Below are 16,545 nucleotides of genomic sequence, written 5' to 3'. Positions count from 1 at the left end.
AGAGTAGCATCCAGTTCATCATAACTTCAGCTCAAAGTTATCTGCATTACAGTGCACCTTCAGAGAGCTGTACAGTATGGCACAAACTGATTTGCAGCTACAAACATTCATCAGCTACACAAGTCAGCACCCAAAACTGCAACATGTGTTTGCACATCCTGACTGCTAACTCTGACCCCAGGATTCTGTGTATGTTCTTTGATTGACACCTTACCTAACCTTGACTAACATCATCAAATTCAGGACAACGATGGCAAGATACAGCACCACCTAAGCAAAATGAAGGGCATTATGATTAATAACTACCCCAAAATTCCAGAGGTTACAAACACCACAACAGCAGCATCACACACCACTCACTGCCAGTACACTCAGCAGCTGTTAAAAAGTGTGCCAACTTGGCAGCACTCAAGCAAAACTGCTGTGAAACCACTGACAGGTGGCTCAGCAGCTCTCTTACAAACACTCTTTTTGTACACTTCACTAGAATGGGTATGACAGTGAGAGAAGTAACAAAAACAATTTTAAGGCCTTGATTTTTAAGTGTCTGGAAAACTCCAGTATAGCCTTAGTAGTATTATTGTTTGTAAGTTTCCCTGGCTTTTCAAACTTCATTTAACATAAACAAAATGAGATACAAGAATTTGTAACTGATAAACTCAAGAGTAAATTGTGGTAAGACTGCTACAAGTATTCCCAAGGTGGAGGGAGCAGACACAAAGCAGTTTCTGAAAAAGCAAGGCTTCTGAGAAGAACTTGCAAATCACATGATTAACACTTAACATTTACCTGTGTTAAGCCAGAAGTGATTCTGAAATGCCAAGATCTATTGCAAGAATCGAGCTTTTCTACCCTGTTGTCTCACCTTTGCTTTCCCTTCAGCAGCTTCCTACTAACACCTGAAAGCAGACCCACATTAATTCACTAACCCAGCATATCCATGAATCAGAAGGTGACAAGCTTAATGAAGTGTCGTTGTTTAACCCCATCTACATTTAAAGTAGGAGTTAAGAAAAACCACAATGAAGCAGAGTATCACTGGTGTTTGGCTGATTAACTGTTATGGTAATACTGGCATACATCTCCATCACTTACTACAGATAATAGATCAATACTTGAATAAGAAGCTAAAAAGAAAAGTAGAAAGATACAACCATCTTGTCTATACCCAAAACCAAGTCATTGTTACACCATTTTCTGAATGTGCTCTTCTCATTCCATTGGCATAATGAAAAAGAACATGCACAATACCAGCAGATATTAAGGTTTTCTTCAAGGCAGAAGAGCCTGGCAAAAAAAGAAGATGCGTCACCTTGGAAAAGAAGTTAAAATGAACTACTGAAACTGGGCATGCTCCATATACATGTTAAGGATCTTCCAAAGATGCCACCTGTTTGTGAGTTTCCTCACATATTCAACAACCTAGACACTGAAAGGATCCAATCAGCAAACAAAATCCAAGAAGACCCTCCAGCCATGTCAAATATTTATTAAGTTCTCTTGCTACAGAAGAAGAGACAGAAAGAGAGAACAAAATAGAAAACAGAAGAGAAGAAAGTATGTCTTAATTGTGTGGAGAGCTGACAATGCAGCCCTTATATGTGGAAGGTGCAGAATAACCCTCATGTCATAGCACTTAACAGCAAACACTGCTTCACTACCCAGTTTCAGCATTTCAAGTTTAAGAGAGTTGGACAATGGAAGCTTTAAAACCAAAAGAGATTAGGTAGCAGTACTATGAAGTTGTCTTCAATCTTTCTTTTCTCAATTGACACTCAATTTTTTCCCCTTACAAGTTTTCAATATGAAAACATGACGTGGAGAATCATACAGAGAGTAATTTTCTTTTTAGAAAGTCAGTATCGTTTTAATTGATCTACACAAGCCCCTCTTCTCCCAACATCCCAACATGACTAGGTTAAAACCAGTTTTGGTACTCATATGTAAGAAGTAGGCTAAATACTAAAGTTAATCCCTTTAGAAGGAAACACATTTTTGTGCGGAAGTGACAGTGGCATTTTAAGTGCCGGTGGCATTTTATGTGCCAGCATTCAATGGTTTATTGTATCACTACTTCAAATAAGAAAACACAAGGTGTGCTGGACAGTTACCAGAGTTCTGACCAGCACACCTGATAATCCCATGCAGCAGAAAAATGTTTGGTTTTGAAAAAGAAAAGAGTTCTGTCAGGCTGCTTTTCTGCAACATTCGTTGTGTAAATAAACATGTAATTTTACGTATTTAATTTACAGATAATTCCACTTGTTCCAAACTCTACTTGTTTAAATATCTGATGTTTAAAATTAAGATATTCACTTAAATCTGTCCTAAAATCCTCAGACTCAGCCTTCCATAAGGGCCCACAGTCCATTTTCAGAGATGTACTATATATGTACAAAGATCTGCTCTTTCATTTTAGAAGTTGATAGCTTTGCCAAAGGATGCTGCTAGGTTTGCTTCCCTGAAGGCTTCTGACACTGTCTGTAGAGAGCAAACACAAAAAGTTACAAGTCATTAACAGCTACATGGAGTAACAGCGTGTCTGTGTAATGGTGTTCAACAGTCCCTTTAGAAAACACTTACTGGATGGGCATGGCAAACTCTGGCTACATCTTCACATGATGCTCCATATTCCATAGCAAGGGCAGCTTCATTCACCATTTCACCAGCACCCTGTAATTTAATGGTACTTGCAATTAGCACAAATCCTTATGCAGTTGTCCAGGTTCTCCTGAATCAGTAACAGCTTATAAATAAGCAATTTTTGCTAAAAAATAAAAGTTATGTTTTAACTAGCACTTCAGCTGTGTTCTAAGTCATAAGTACTTAATCTATTTGGTGACTGTGCTCAAACTTAGCATAAATCTAAATGTAATTCTTAATGAGAGCATTTGTTCTCTCATTTCTGAGAGTTGTGCAAAAGCTGGGCATTTTTCCATGAAAGGAAACCTACCCAAAACACCAATGCTCCCCTGAAAAGTTAAATAGATAACTAGATAAACAAAAGCATGTTACTGAACCTACACCATCATTTTTATTTGCTGTATTTATGCAGATTTACTAAGAGAATATATCTTTGAGGAGTCAAAAATAATTAAATCTCCCCTTACATTTTTAGCACTCGGATCCACAACCATAAGATTTTCCCCCAGTCCTTTCCCAATGAAGAAAATTATTGGTATGAGACAGACAAAGTTGTGCTTCCTTTAAGACATGCTGGTTTCTAAATTACTGCAATTGCAAGAGAAAGTGACCAGCACAGTATCTTATTGAGAGCAGTTTTGGTGTTTCTCTTAAAGAAAGCTGTACACAAAAATGTATGGAAGTGTTTCTGCAAACATCTTTTGAAAAAAAAAATATTTAAAGCTAAGAAAACAGAAAAAGATTAGGGTCTAACTTTGACCAAAAAAACCTCCAGACCCCCCTAAACAGGGGAAATCCCAAAGGTTTTTTACTCAAAGTTCCACAAATTACTGACCCCATATTTGGTGACTGCAGCATAAGATTACCACCTTTGCTAAGTCTTGAGTCAGAGAGAGGGGAAAAAGAACACACCTATGAAAAAGCCACAGTCTTTTCAGCTCGTTAACTTCCAAAACTTGAATCAGCAATTTCTGCTGCTCTCTCAAGTATTTGGCAGTATTCATAAAACCAAAACAAAAAACCAAACACAACAAACACCACCACCACAAAACCTCACCACGTAAAACTGGTCAAAGACACCAAATAACCATAGCAATTCAAGAGGAAAACAAAAAAGCTGGGTTTAACACCAAAGTAACTAAAACATGGGAAGGAGGGCAGGGGTGCAGAACAGAACTGTAAGAAAAATAAGTATGGGGAACTCAAACCTCCCCATTTACAAACACCACGTCTAACTCAATAACTATGCAACACTAAATAAAAAGACCATTACAAGGCCAAGAGAGCACAACTGATGATACTTACTGAGCCTAAAATGTGAGCACCCAACATCCTGTCTGTTGACTTTTGACTAAGTATCTTTACCATGCCATCTGTGTCAGCATTTGTCTTTGCTCTACTGTTTGCAGCAAATGGAAATTTCCCAATTTTGTATTCTATACCCTGCAAAATAGATGTGTTAATTAATGACCAACAAGAACAATGCAACCAACTGCTAAGTACATGAGGAGAAGCAATACAGAACTAAAACATAGAGAAATGTACATTAACAACCACCAAAAGTGGTGTAAGACTGTACTAAAAAAGACTAATTTGCAAGTGAACAATATTAATGTCACAGAATGCAAGTCATTAAAAAGAACTGTGGTTCTTGGGAGAGTGGCATGCACAAGGGCATCATTCACTCACACCCCCCAAGCAATAAATTCAAATGCAGAAATTTGGAGAAAGTAGCTAGATAAACAACTAGAGAGTGAAACCAGGCCCAAGGTGGAAAAACAGTTTTTGTCTGAAAAGAAAACAAACAGTACCTCTTCTTTCAGCTGTTCTTCTGACTTGCCAACCCAGGCCACTTCAGGGTGAGTGTAGATCACAGAGGGAACACAGTTATAGTCAATGTGAACTGCTCCCCCAGCCATGCCTTCTACACAAAGAATGCCTTCATCCTCAGCTTTGTGGGCCAGCATAGGTCCAGCAACTACATCACCAATAGCATAGATGCTATCAGACCAATGAAACAGAATTAGACACTGTTTAAAAACATCCTAGCACACCTGGGCTACCTTACATAACAGTCTGTTTGAAACATTACAGAAAACTCTAATCAAAACAGACTAAAATAGTACATTTTAGCAGTTTCCACAGAATGACCACACTTCAAGAGGTATTTAGTGACATGAAATAGACAGGGACTTTTAAATTACAAAACTTCAAAGGCTGACTCAAAATTTTTAGTTCCTGAAATAATACTGGTATCTTGACTTTTCAGAAAAGAAAAGTATGTTTTGTAATTAAAAAACACAAGTGCTTTAGTAGGTTAAACTTTAAAAATAAGTGTTCTGCATTAAAAAGAGTAAAAAAAAAAAAAGTCTTACTTTGGAATCTTGGTTTGGAATCTGTTGTTGACTGGAATTCTTCCCCTCTTATCAAGTTCAATTCCAATTTCCTCAAGACCTAGATTTTTTGTGAATGGACGCCTACCAATGCAAACTAGGAGCACATCACAAGTTATTACTTCTGCCTTGCCACCAGCAGCAGCTTCAACACTAGAGAAAAATAAGAAGCAAAAATGCTAAGCTGTAAACAGTTTCTGCATAGAGAATCCATTAACACAAACAGAAGTAGTGCATATTTACAGACTTTTACAAAGCAAATTTGCTGTATGTGTGTCTATATTAATTGTTTATACATAAAACTTCAAAGGTATGCATGACCATTAGGAGTATGACCACTACAGTACACTCTTTGGGTAGTTTCATTATTTCTGTTTGAGAACAATAGTATGTCTGCCATACTTACTCTAAGACAAGACCTTCCAGTAAGTAGCCAAGAATTAATGGCTTGAAAATGACTGTATGAACAATCATGGCATTTATGCTAATTATACCAGAAGCAAGTATCTTCCACGAAAAGAATGATTTAGAATTCTGTTTTTATTACTGATCTCATACAGTGGTTTTATACCAGCAAGCCCTCAAGTCAATGGAACCTCTCCTGTGTAAGCAACCTAGGACTCAATAAACCCAAAATTATGAGCTCTGTAAGTTACAATGAAGGATAAACATTTAATTGCACTAAAGAATTAATCTTCCCTCTAGATCCCTTTTTTTCCTGTTTAAATAAGTAACATCAGATTGTATTTTTAAATAGGTTTGATGGATTGGGAGGAAGAATGTATTTGGCATTACTTTAGTTCTATGCTAAACACTTACGCTACATCTATTTTTCCATCTGGTCTCTTGGTAGCACCGGTAACTTTGGTGTTCAGTTTAAACTTGAATCCCTGCTTCTGAAGAATACGTTGGAAGTTTTTAGAGATCTCCATGTCAATTCCCATTCCACCAACATGGCCCATGAACTCAACTGCTGTCACATCTGCACCAAGGCGCTGCCAAACTGAACCCTGCAGTCACAACAATATAGGTAAAAAGAATTTTTGAAAAGCAAACTTCAGATACTTTAATACTTACAACAGACTGTAAACTCCTCCAAAGCAGGATAGCATGTAACAGCAAACTGATCAGTTTCTACAAACACGACAGCATAAAATAAAGCAAGTTCACCTTTCCCCAGTCTTTCCACAAAAAAAAATTATCATTGCTTATTTGCAGACTCAAAACTTCCATAACCAAATTCAGGGAATTAGGCTTTTAAAGAAATAGCTAACAAAAGAACTAAATATAACTCACATATGTTTTATGTTATAGGTATAGAAGAAATTCAGAATCAAAGAACCTGAAAGGAAAATCCAAAGGGAATTGATTGTGGAGTTCTAGTACCACTACTAATTAACCAAAACAAGACCACATTAAGGAAATTTTACACAACAAAATGGAACCACTGCTGCTTCAGTCTGTATTTATAACCTTAACCACAATCATCAGCCTCACCAACAAAACTCATGTACACCCTATTAACCTGCAGTTACCCACATCCACCCAATACAGAATTTCACTTTGCTTACTCTTTTCCTGCTTAATGGTCAGCAGGCTAAGCAATCACGTGGCAGACGTGCATAGCTTCAAGCAGTTGCAAGACCAGCAAATGTAAATTGTTTTTGAAACATACAGGTGTGAGGCAAAAGGACTCAGACCAAGATGAACTACAAAGTCTCCACTCCTTTGCTTGATAGAATATGTACAATCACATTAAACATCTCTCGAGAATAACTGCTAAACACAAGAATTTATCCTGACTTAGTGCACTTCCCTTAAAATAGGAAGTTCTCTCATCTATACGTAGGCCAGGTACAAACTTCACTGAAAGTTAAGCACCAATCCCCCAGCTCCCTAATCCTCCAAAAAAGAAAAATAAATATGCAAGACCCTGTATGTTCCTCTCATTTCTCTGCTTAACTAACCAGCTGCAGAAGTACTGAACAAACAAACACTTATCCCAGCTTTTCTGGTAAAAAAGCAAGCTAGCACACTATAAAGTCTGAATAGATTCATTACAACTCACTGAAATGTTGAATCACAGCAATGCCATCAAATACAACAAAAATAATGCCCCACTCCTTTACAAATTAAAGGCCAAGTGGTTTAAATATCCTCTCACCAGTTCCACACCAATGACTCCTGCACCAATGACAACCATCTTTTCAGGAACTTTTTTCAGTGACAGCGCACCAGTGGATGACACAATGTTATCTTCATCAATCTAATGACAAAGAAATGCACAAAGGGAGGTTTACAACCTCTTTTACATATTATATACAAAACACACAGAAGGTGAAGTGCAGTCAGGTGCAAACAATTATTACACATTAAACTGTGAGACTATGAGACACTGAAAAGTAAGTACAATTCAGCTCAAATACGTACAGTAATTCCAGGGAAGGGAGCAACTTCTGAGCCTGTGGCTATGAGTATGTTCTTTGTATTGATAACTTGTGTGCTGCCATCTTCTTTAGTTGCAGTGACTTGGTTTTTGCCAGTTATTTTTCCAAACCCAGATACATGTACAACCTTGAGTAATGAGAACACAGTGAAGTCAGATTCAGATATGTAAGTTAGGCTACATGTCACCTGAATCTCACTAATGCTTAGAGATGCTGCTAAAACATACCTCTGTATCACTACCTGGCACAAATCACAAAGTAATTGTATACTACTCTTTTAAGCAGATTAACAACAAAGGCACTGGGCACTTAAAAGTTTTCTGGAAGAAAAGCATTCAAATTCTGCCCCTGTCAAATCAGTCAATCATATTAATTTATGTGGCCATATGAAAATGTAAAAAGCAAGAAATTCAGATCAGAAAAATGGATATACCTCAGTATATAACCCAAACTAACCTTGTTTTGTTTAAATAAATGAGCAATTCCACCTGTTAAGGCCTTCACTGCACTACTCTTCTGTTCCATCATCTTCTCTAGATTCAAACGGATTCCTGTAACTAAGATTAAAACAAAACAACTTACATCAAGCATTGCAGTGTGTTGGTGTTAAAGGAGCTAACCTCAACACAGTTAACAGCTCTGACACAGAAAGATGTGTTGAACGGTCCTACTAAATACTAAAGGTTACATTCAACAACTGCTATGTTGAAAATCAGTATTACACTTTTCAAATATAACTTATCTATCTGTTATTCAGAGTTCAAAGAGCAGACACATCCCTAAGCCTCCAAGTGACAGCTAGAGGATGTTACTTATAACTCTTAAAATTTTCTGACCAGAAAACCATACTAGTCAGATTTGAAAGATTAAATTTACATTTTGTTGGAAACCACTTATGTTAACAGGCACTGACAGTTGTTCTTCACTCACTTTCAATTCCTCTACTAGCGAAATCTTTTCCATGGGCCAAGTGATACAGATGTGAGTTGTTCAGCAAGGCCTAAAACAGACAAACAAAAATGTGAATTTGGACATACATTCACAAGAATGAGTTATTTATTATAAGGAAGAAAAATACATCATTTGCAAAGTGTTCTCACTATTAAGAAAAAGTTTGACATATTTGTATTTAAAAAGGTGTATTTTAAACACAGAAATTGTTAACAGTAGCTCCTACTGCAATGTTAAGTAAAGTTACATACTTAATAATGAAATAGAAAACAGTTAAATCCACACCTATCCTTTTTGCTCATTTCACCACAGAAATTGGTAATTAGTTCATAGGGATTTAAAAAAAAAAAAAAGGAACAGACTAAGTAGAGGAAAATAAACATGATTCTGACTGAAGGCCAAAGAGAAGATACAGAAAAACTGGATGAGGAAAATCTACACTAAAATGTCTGTTAGGATTTTAGCCTGTGTAGACATATGTGAGTTTAATTTTGAATTGTTGTGCTGAAGTTACTACAACTGTATAGCTAATTGAGCTGGATGGCTTGAAGCTAGCTCAGGTATATGGATTTTCCAAGCTCATAGATAAACTTAGAATAGTTTTTATAAGGATGGCTATAAATGAGTAGCTTGAAATTCAGAACCTCAGTAACTGTATTTTAATTAGAAATAGCAATATAGTTAAGGCAGGATCTTACTAAGAAGATTGATTCTTTTGTTATATTATAACCATCCCAAATATGACATTATTTGTATCTCTGCAGGGACAACAGTGTGAGTTTGCAGACTTAAATCTAAAGCAGGCACAGCAAAAGATTCAAAGATTTTGAAATACTTGTCTTATCTACATATGCTTGAGTAAAACTAATACTATCAAAATAAGATAAATCCACTTTTATAATTTTTATCAACTGTCTTTAAAATTAATTTCTCCACTTCACGTAACTGTCACAGCCCCGAATCTGTAACATCCACGTTACTTAAAAGACACAGCCACCACTTAAGACTTCAGCAACTACAAAGGAAAAAAAAAAATCCATTTCCATTGTATTATTTTGGGTGGTTTTCTGGAAAGGAACATTTGAGTCATTTGTTATTACCTTGGTGTACACAACCTACATATCCCACTTCTTAAGTTTACTGCCATTCAAACAAGTTCTTAATAGCATTCAACTTAAACCATGGGTTCAGTAGTATTTTCATAAAAATTTTAAAGGATAAAAAAAATAAAAAGGGACTTGAGAAGTTAGTTAAATAGATCCTAGTAGAGTTTCAAACTTTCAAGGTAATACTGTGTGGATTAACATTTTTGAGTGGTGCTTCAGTATATTAACATACTTTGAACTTCATTAAAATTATTATTAAAATGTCTAGAAAAATTAATACAATTTTTCTTCAAAATCTTAGTATTTGTACTGTAATTTCTCCTCCCATGCTAATGGAACCTCTGGAGCAAAAGTCCTAGAAACAGCAATACAGTTAGGAGGGATCTTGCTAAGAATACTGTGTCTGTTACTACAGCCATTACAAATCTGGCATTAGCAGTGTCCTCCTTCACCTGCTGGGTGCTATTGAGGCAGATTCCCCAGCAACAGCACTGTTCTTACAAAGGCCTAGGTCTGAAATTACTTTAAACTAGATTGACAATGTCAAATATAAAGTCCTTATTAATTTCTTCTTGCTTCTCCTTTCTTTCAGAGTGTATGTGTTGGACTCACCTCTTTGTCTTCACACCTGCACTACTCCACACAAGCACCACCAGCCTCACCCTCCAGCCATTCTGTACATGTACATCCATCTTGAGAAACTCCTTCCTACTCTCCTTCCAAGTGAAGCACATAATGTCAGCTGTTTTTAATGAAGCTATGACAAACTATGTACACTTACCTTGGATGGAATACATCCAACATTCAAGCAGGTTCCCCCTAACGTTGCATTTTTTTCTACACAGACAGTCTGAGGAAAAAGAACAGAGGAAACATAAGAATTTTTTAGAAATACTATGCCACCATTTCCTTATAGGCTATCTCACAATTTAGAATTGATGACAAAGACATTTGTCTACTTGTCTAGTAATTCTACCTCTACCAAGTCTCATTAATTTCACTCCCAGATTTATTCTGCAGCTCATATTTCCCTTACCTCATTTAACTTAAAACCCACAAAATAGCTCTTTGCAACAAAATCCCCTACCAAACGACAGCCACTGCACCATTCATACTCTCATATAAGTGCTGTCCTACTACAAAAATCTGTTACAAACTAAATAATAAATACAACACTCAGTGCAGTGAAAGATGTTCCCCTAACAATTACAGAAAAACACCACAAAAAGCCAAAAATATAAATCATGTGAAGATTCATAAAAGCAAGAAAACAACTGGTAAGTGAACTGCTATAGATTAAAATCCCATGAAGCAATCTTTTCTTCAAAGAAAACAAAACAGAAAAGAAGCCCCAAGCCACAAACAACATTTCCTCCCACTGCTATGAAGTTGTACCAACACCTATAAAGAAAGAAAAAACAAAACTAAAGTAAAGCAAAACCAAACAAAAATAAGGTCAGTACCAACAGGGATGGAAAATATGTCATCTCCTTCTCATTAAATTGACAGCATCAAAGCGTGCAAAGGACAAAAACAACTGCTACAACTTCATATAAAACCAGATCACTTGGAGAGAGTGGGGGAGAGAGTATCATAAACCATTTTTGTAGAAGCAAAGGAACTGGTGTCTCCTCCTTTGGAAAGCACACAAAATAATTGTTCCTTGGTTTACACTCTTGAGAGTTCCAGTCCACTGAGAGGCAACTACCCAGGTGAAAGCCTTTCACAATTTCTTTAAATTGCTACTTTTGTACTAAGGTAGGGATGATGGTGACATGAAGAGTAGAATTCACCAAATCAAATCACATGAACATTTTGAGACATGCTGATCCCCTATGTCCCCTTCCTCTTAAGCACATGAATACATGAAACACAACACAAGGGCTTTAAAAGCTGCACTATGGATCAAACAGCACCAGACTACTCCTACCTTTACCCAATAAGGATGTTCTGCCTCATGCACTTTACATAAACAAGGCCAAGCAAAGCTTTTGGAAAACCAATACCCAGAGAACACTGTTGGCAATAACATGGAATGCTGTGGTAGTGATACAAGGACTCAATGCTTGTGCTAGCAGAAACAGCACTAAAACTGAAAGTTAAGTAATTCAGTAGAGCAGAATGAGGTTCTTCCATGGACAGGGTAACTATACAATCTATCTTTTTGCCAGTCTGCTAAAAATGTCTCCTTACGTTCTTCAAGGACGCCAAAAACATTCTATGTGATTATTCAGTGCTAATGGTGACATACACATGCATGTCCAAGCATTTTCCTCTCTCTGATGAGCTGTGAAACAGTGTAACAGAATTATTTTTTGCTATGATGAAAAACAAAATCCAGGACACTTTTTAAGCCCCTTGTGTATGGTATCCCACTGTTAACCACACATATGAAGGACTCAAGGACAGTATTGTTCCAAGAAAAGCTGGTATTTAGCCAGCCACAAAAATAGCTTTAGAATAATAAAACATGAACTTACGTGGCAGAAGGCCACAATCTTAATTAAAACCTGTAGCACTGAGCACCTTTGTTTCTTACTTTATTTCTTACCTCCTTGTACTATTAGCTTAGTAACAACATACATCAAGAAGCAAGAGTATTTATTACAACAAAACCAGTAATTCACAAATATGTGTAAAGACAATTATTTGCACTAGGTCAAAGAACAACTTAATGGAATCTCAAACATTTATATTTTGGTACAGTTACACATTCAAAGGCTAAAAGATACCCAAAAAGATGTCAGTGACACCCAGTTGTGGGACCAATGATGGACAACGCTCAGAATTACAGACAAATTCAGTTTGAAGGGCCCTCGTCTGGAGGCCATCTAGTCAAACTTCCTTCTGCAAGCACAGTCAGCATCAAAGATATTGCGGGAGGTGATTCTCCCCCTCTACTCTGCTCTCAGGAGACCCCACCTGGAGTACTGTGTCTAGCTCTGGGGCCCCAACACAAGACAGATTTGGACCTGCTGGAGCAAGTCCAGAAGTTCATCACAGGGCTGGAGCACCTCTCCTACTGAGACAGGCTGAGAGCTGGGGTTGTTCAGCCTGGACAAGGCTTTGGGGAGACCTCACAGCACCCTTCTCATAACTAAAGGGGGCTTGAAAGAAGGCTGGAGAGGGATGTTTCACAAGGACATTTAGTGACAGCAACAGCCTTCAGCTGAAGTAGGGTAGATTTAGATCAGCTCTTAGGAAGGGATTCTTTACCATGAGGGTGGTGAGGTACAGGAATAGGTTGCCCAGAGGAACTGTGGATGCCCCACCCCTGAAGCGTTCAAATCCAGGCTGGATGAGTCTCTGAGAAACACAGTCTAGAGGAAGGTGTCCCTGCCCATGGCAGGGAAAATCTTCAACATCCCTTCCAACCCAAATCATTCTGTGATTCTATGATGTATCAGGTGGCTCAGGGCCTTGTACAGCCAAGTGCTGAAAATACTGAAAGATGAAGACTACATGCTGCGCAGGCCCCTATTCCAGTGCTTCACTGGAACTCATCACCAAGAGTTCTTGTCCTTACCAGGTGGTCAAACCAGCTCATTTTGGTCACAAAGTCAATTTTCTGTAATCCAGACATATTGTGACATACCAAACAGCAGAAACATGCTCAAGACTGCTAGCACCACCACCTTCTCAGAGTTCCAGATAATTATGAGAATGATAATGCAGTGCCAAGAGAGTCAGTTGATCTCATATTAAGGAGTAAAGGCAAAAAAAATCCTGCTGAAGTCACATTCTGTATTTTTGTAAGTTTAAAAGTATCTGAAATATATTATACACATACAACTCTGACAATACTTAATTAAATGACACACCACTAGTACACATCAGACACAAACTGCCTCTTCCAGAAGGCATTCAAAGACAACAGGCAGAACAACAGAGAAGAACATTAATAACTGTAACTAAGATACTACAGTATTTCTACACACATATTCTGCCTCTAAAATTCTCACATGGCTATGGAATTCCTCTACTCACATTCAAAAGGCATATCAGTTGGATACGGCTTTTCCCCCTTTTGAGTTCCCTCAGTCCATTCTTCACAATAGTTTTCCAGTGGTCTTTTTGTCAGTCATTGTCTCTTTATTTTTCCCTTTGTTGAGAGAAAAATTCCTTCCTAGCACTGTTTTCCCACCTTCCCTTTCACAAGGGTATAAGCCCACCTGAATTACCAGTTCCAACCAAAAGTGAGCTGTCCTGAGCAGCTCTGTCAGTAGCAGGGCTATAGTAATACAGTCACATCTCCACTTCCAATTCTGCATAATCTGGGTAAGCAAGGTAAGGAAAGATTAACAAAATATGTCAACAGTATCTGGTGGCCCAAGATGTGACAGAAGAATTACAGTATCACACAGACACCTTTCAAATTCATCTAGATGAGTATTCTGCTATCTGACTGAGGTCTCACCTTAAATCCAAGCTGAGCTGCTTTGATAGCAGCAACATACCCTCCAGGGCCAGAGCCGATAACCGTGACATCAGCATCAACTGAAACAGAGAAGGTTTGAGTTTGGTTTTTTTTCAGCAAAATAATTGCATATTAAGAATTATGCAAGTTAATAAAATAGGTTTAGATAAGGAAGTTCCACCTCCTATCTGAAAGTAACTCTCTGGACACAGAGAAAAGTTGTATAGAGGTATTGATTCCACAAGAAAAATAACCAGTCTTAAATTCCACAATGAAAATAATGTAAAATGACATAAAGAAACGGAATTCCCCATCCCTCTTGCTATAAAGCCTTTAAGAACTTAACCCAAGATGTCTTGATAATTTACTGTTACGTTTTTTCCAACACAGCTTCTACTGATGTTTAGCACAAAACAGAAATGCTTACTGAATGCCACAAATTTATAAATGGGATAACATGGCTACAATAGGTATCTATGCAACCTCTATTGATTATGAAGCAGTAGAAGCTATGAACTTTGTACCAAGTTCGTGTCTTGTAACCACAAGCTCCTTTAGAATATTAATTAACATAAGAACAGTGACGGTAAAGTTCAACTTTTATTTACAGCTTTAGCCTGAAATCAAATAATGCAAATAAACCACAATATTTCATCTAAATCTGCACCCTGACATGGATTTCAACTGGAAGATTGGTATCTGAGTTTGAAGTATTGCTTTGGTTTTTGTGGGGGTTTGGGTTGGTGGGGTTTTTTGTCTCAAAAAGGTTTTTCACAATTAATTACCTTGATCGGCATAGGACCTTTGTGGCACTGCACAAACCCCCTGAAGACCATGATGAATCCGATCAAAATGGCTCCTCTAGAAAGGAAAAAAAAATAAAAAGAATCCCCTAGGTTTAAAAGTTTATGTCTATCCTTGAGGGAAAATAAGCATTCAGCAACACACAGATGAACACAGTTACTGTCACCAGCTAACCAAAACAGGAACAGCACGACTGAAGCACAGCGGGCACTGACTGGAACAAGAGGCAGAAGTTGCCCTGACACTTACCTGCTCTGTCACCTCAGTCTGTCATCACACCTGTTCTCAGATCTCACCTCAGGCTGCCTCTAAACTTTCAACTCCTTAAATGAGGCTTTCAAACCACATAATGACATAAATTAGACATCCACAGGAGTCTATGAGGAGTCTTGTTCTGTAACCATCCCCTTCAGCCACTTCCTATGAACAGGCAGCTGGATATCTCGCAGGAGGCTCGGGAGGGCAAGGTTTTTTAACCTTTACAAAAAGGTAATGGGACAGCACAAGACAGCTGCTACAAGCATATCAAGGGCCGACCACCCTATAACTGGAGTAGAGGATGTCTCTGGAAGCACTTGCAAAGTCCCCGGCACCGCAGCCCAAAAGCCGGGGCCGGCCCCACTGACAGCGGCGCTTTTTGCAGCCGCCACGGCCGCGGCCTCCCGCGGGCCGGGACACCGGGGACCAGCACCGACAACGCACACGGCAGCAGGGAGGCTGGTCTCTGCCGCTCAGGGACCCCGAGGGCCGCCCGCGGCCGCCGCGCCCCCTCGGCCCGGCCGAGCAGCGACGGGAGAGGACAGCGGAGCAGGCAGGGGAGCGCCGCCAAGGCCCGCGCCCGCCTCAAGGCGCCGCTCCGGCCCCGCCCGCCCGCACGCACGCCCCCGGCGGGGTGACGGGGCTGAGGAAAGCCCAGGCCCGAGCTGCCCGGCGCGGCTCTCATTCCTTGTCCCCTCCCTTCCCCTCGCCTCGCTGGCCCGCCGGTGCCGTACCCGAGCGAGCGCACAGGAGACGCGACCCCAGCGCTGCATGTCCACGGTGCCACTGCGCCCCGGCCGCTCAAGGACTCCGCGGACGCGCGCAGGCGCAGGCGCAGTGCCGGGCGGGCGGGGCCGGCGGCGCGGGGCGGGGCCAGGCGGGCATGGGAGCCTCGGGGCTGAGGGAGTTCGGGGCGTGGTCCCGGCCAACCCCCGCTTCCGCAGGGACACTTGGAGCAGGTGACTCGGGAGCGCATCCAGCCGGGTTTCGAACGTCTTCAGAGAGGGAGGCTCCGCGACCGCCCTGGGCAGCCTGTTCCAGTGCTCTGCCACCCTCAACATAAAGAAGTTCCTCCTCATATTGAGGAGGAACTTCTTGTGTTCGAGTTTATGGCCATTGTTCTTCTTCCTGTCGCTGGGCTCCACTGAAAAGAGTCTAGCACATCCTCTTGGCACCAGTCTTTGAGATATTTATAGAATCAGGGAATCATAGAATATGCTGAGTTGGAAGGGACCCATCAGGATCCAACTCCTGGCCCAGCACAGGACACCCGAGGGCCCAAGAGCATTGTCCAAATGCATCTTGAAATCTGTCAGGCTTGGTGTTGGGACCACTTCCCTGGGGAGCTGTTCCAGTGCCCAACCACCCTCTGGGTGAAGAACCTTTTTCTAATACCGAACCTAAACCTCCCCTGACACAACTTCATGATGTTTCCTCGAGTCCTGTCGCTCATCAAGAGAATGAAGAGATTGGCACCTGCCTGTCCACTTCCCCTCGTGAGGATGTTCACAGTAAGATCTCCCCTC

The 16,545-nt window shown here is 39.8% G+C and overlaps 1 protein-coding gene across 1 annotated transcript; it reads right to left on the bottom strand.

Moving 5' to 3' along the window:
- Nucleotides 1–1,474: 1,474 nt before the first annotated feature.
- Nucleotides 1,475–15,861, bottom strand: DLD (dihydrolipoamide dehydrogenase). Its single transcript, XM_068994945.1, has 14 exons — nucleotides 15,754–15,861; nucleotides 14,743–14,818; nucleotides 13,958–14,037; nucleotides 10,322–10,390; nucleotides 8,414–8,483; nucleotides 7,940–8,040; nucleotides 7,467–7,610; nucleotides 7,201–7,302; nucleotides 5,856–6,046; nucleotides 5,019–5,189; nucleotides 4,455–4,644; nucleotides 3,949–4,086; nucleotides 2,584–2,673; nucleotides 1,475–2,481 (listed from the first exon to the last, which is right to left on the bottom strand). The coding sequence occupies exons 1-14, from the start codon at nucleotides 15,790–15,792 to the stop codon at nucleotides 2,416–2,418; spliced, it is 1,527 nt and encodes a 508-aa protein (XP_068851046.1). The 5' UTR covers nucleotides 15,793–15,861; the 3' UTR covers nucleotides 1,475–2,415.
- Between the last annotated feature and the right edge of the window lie 684 nt (nucleotides 15,862–16,545).

This window comes from Aphelocoma coerulescens, chromosome 1A (assembly GCF_041296385.1).
Source record: "Aphelocoma coerulescens isolate FSJ_1873_10779 chromosome 1A, UR_Acoe_1.0, whole genome shotgun sequence".
Classification (NCBI taxonomy): Eukaryota; Metazoa; Chordata; class Aves; order Passeriformes; family Corvidae; genus Aphelocoma; species Aphelocoma coerulescens.
This window is presented reverse-complemented; position numbering and strand designations above follow the sequence as displayed.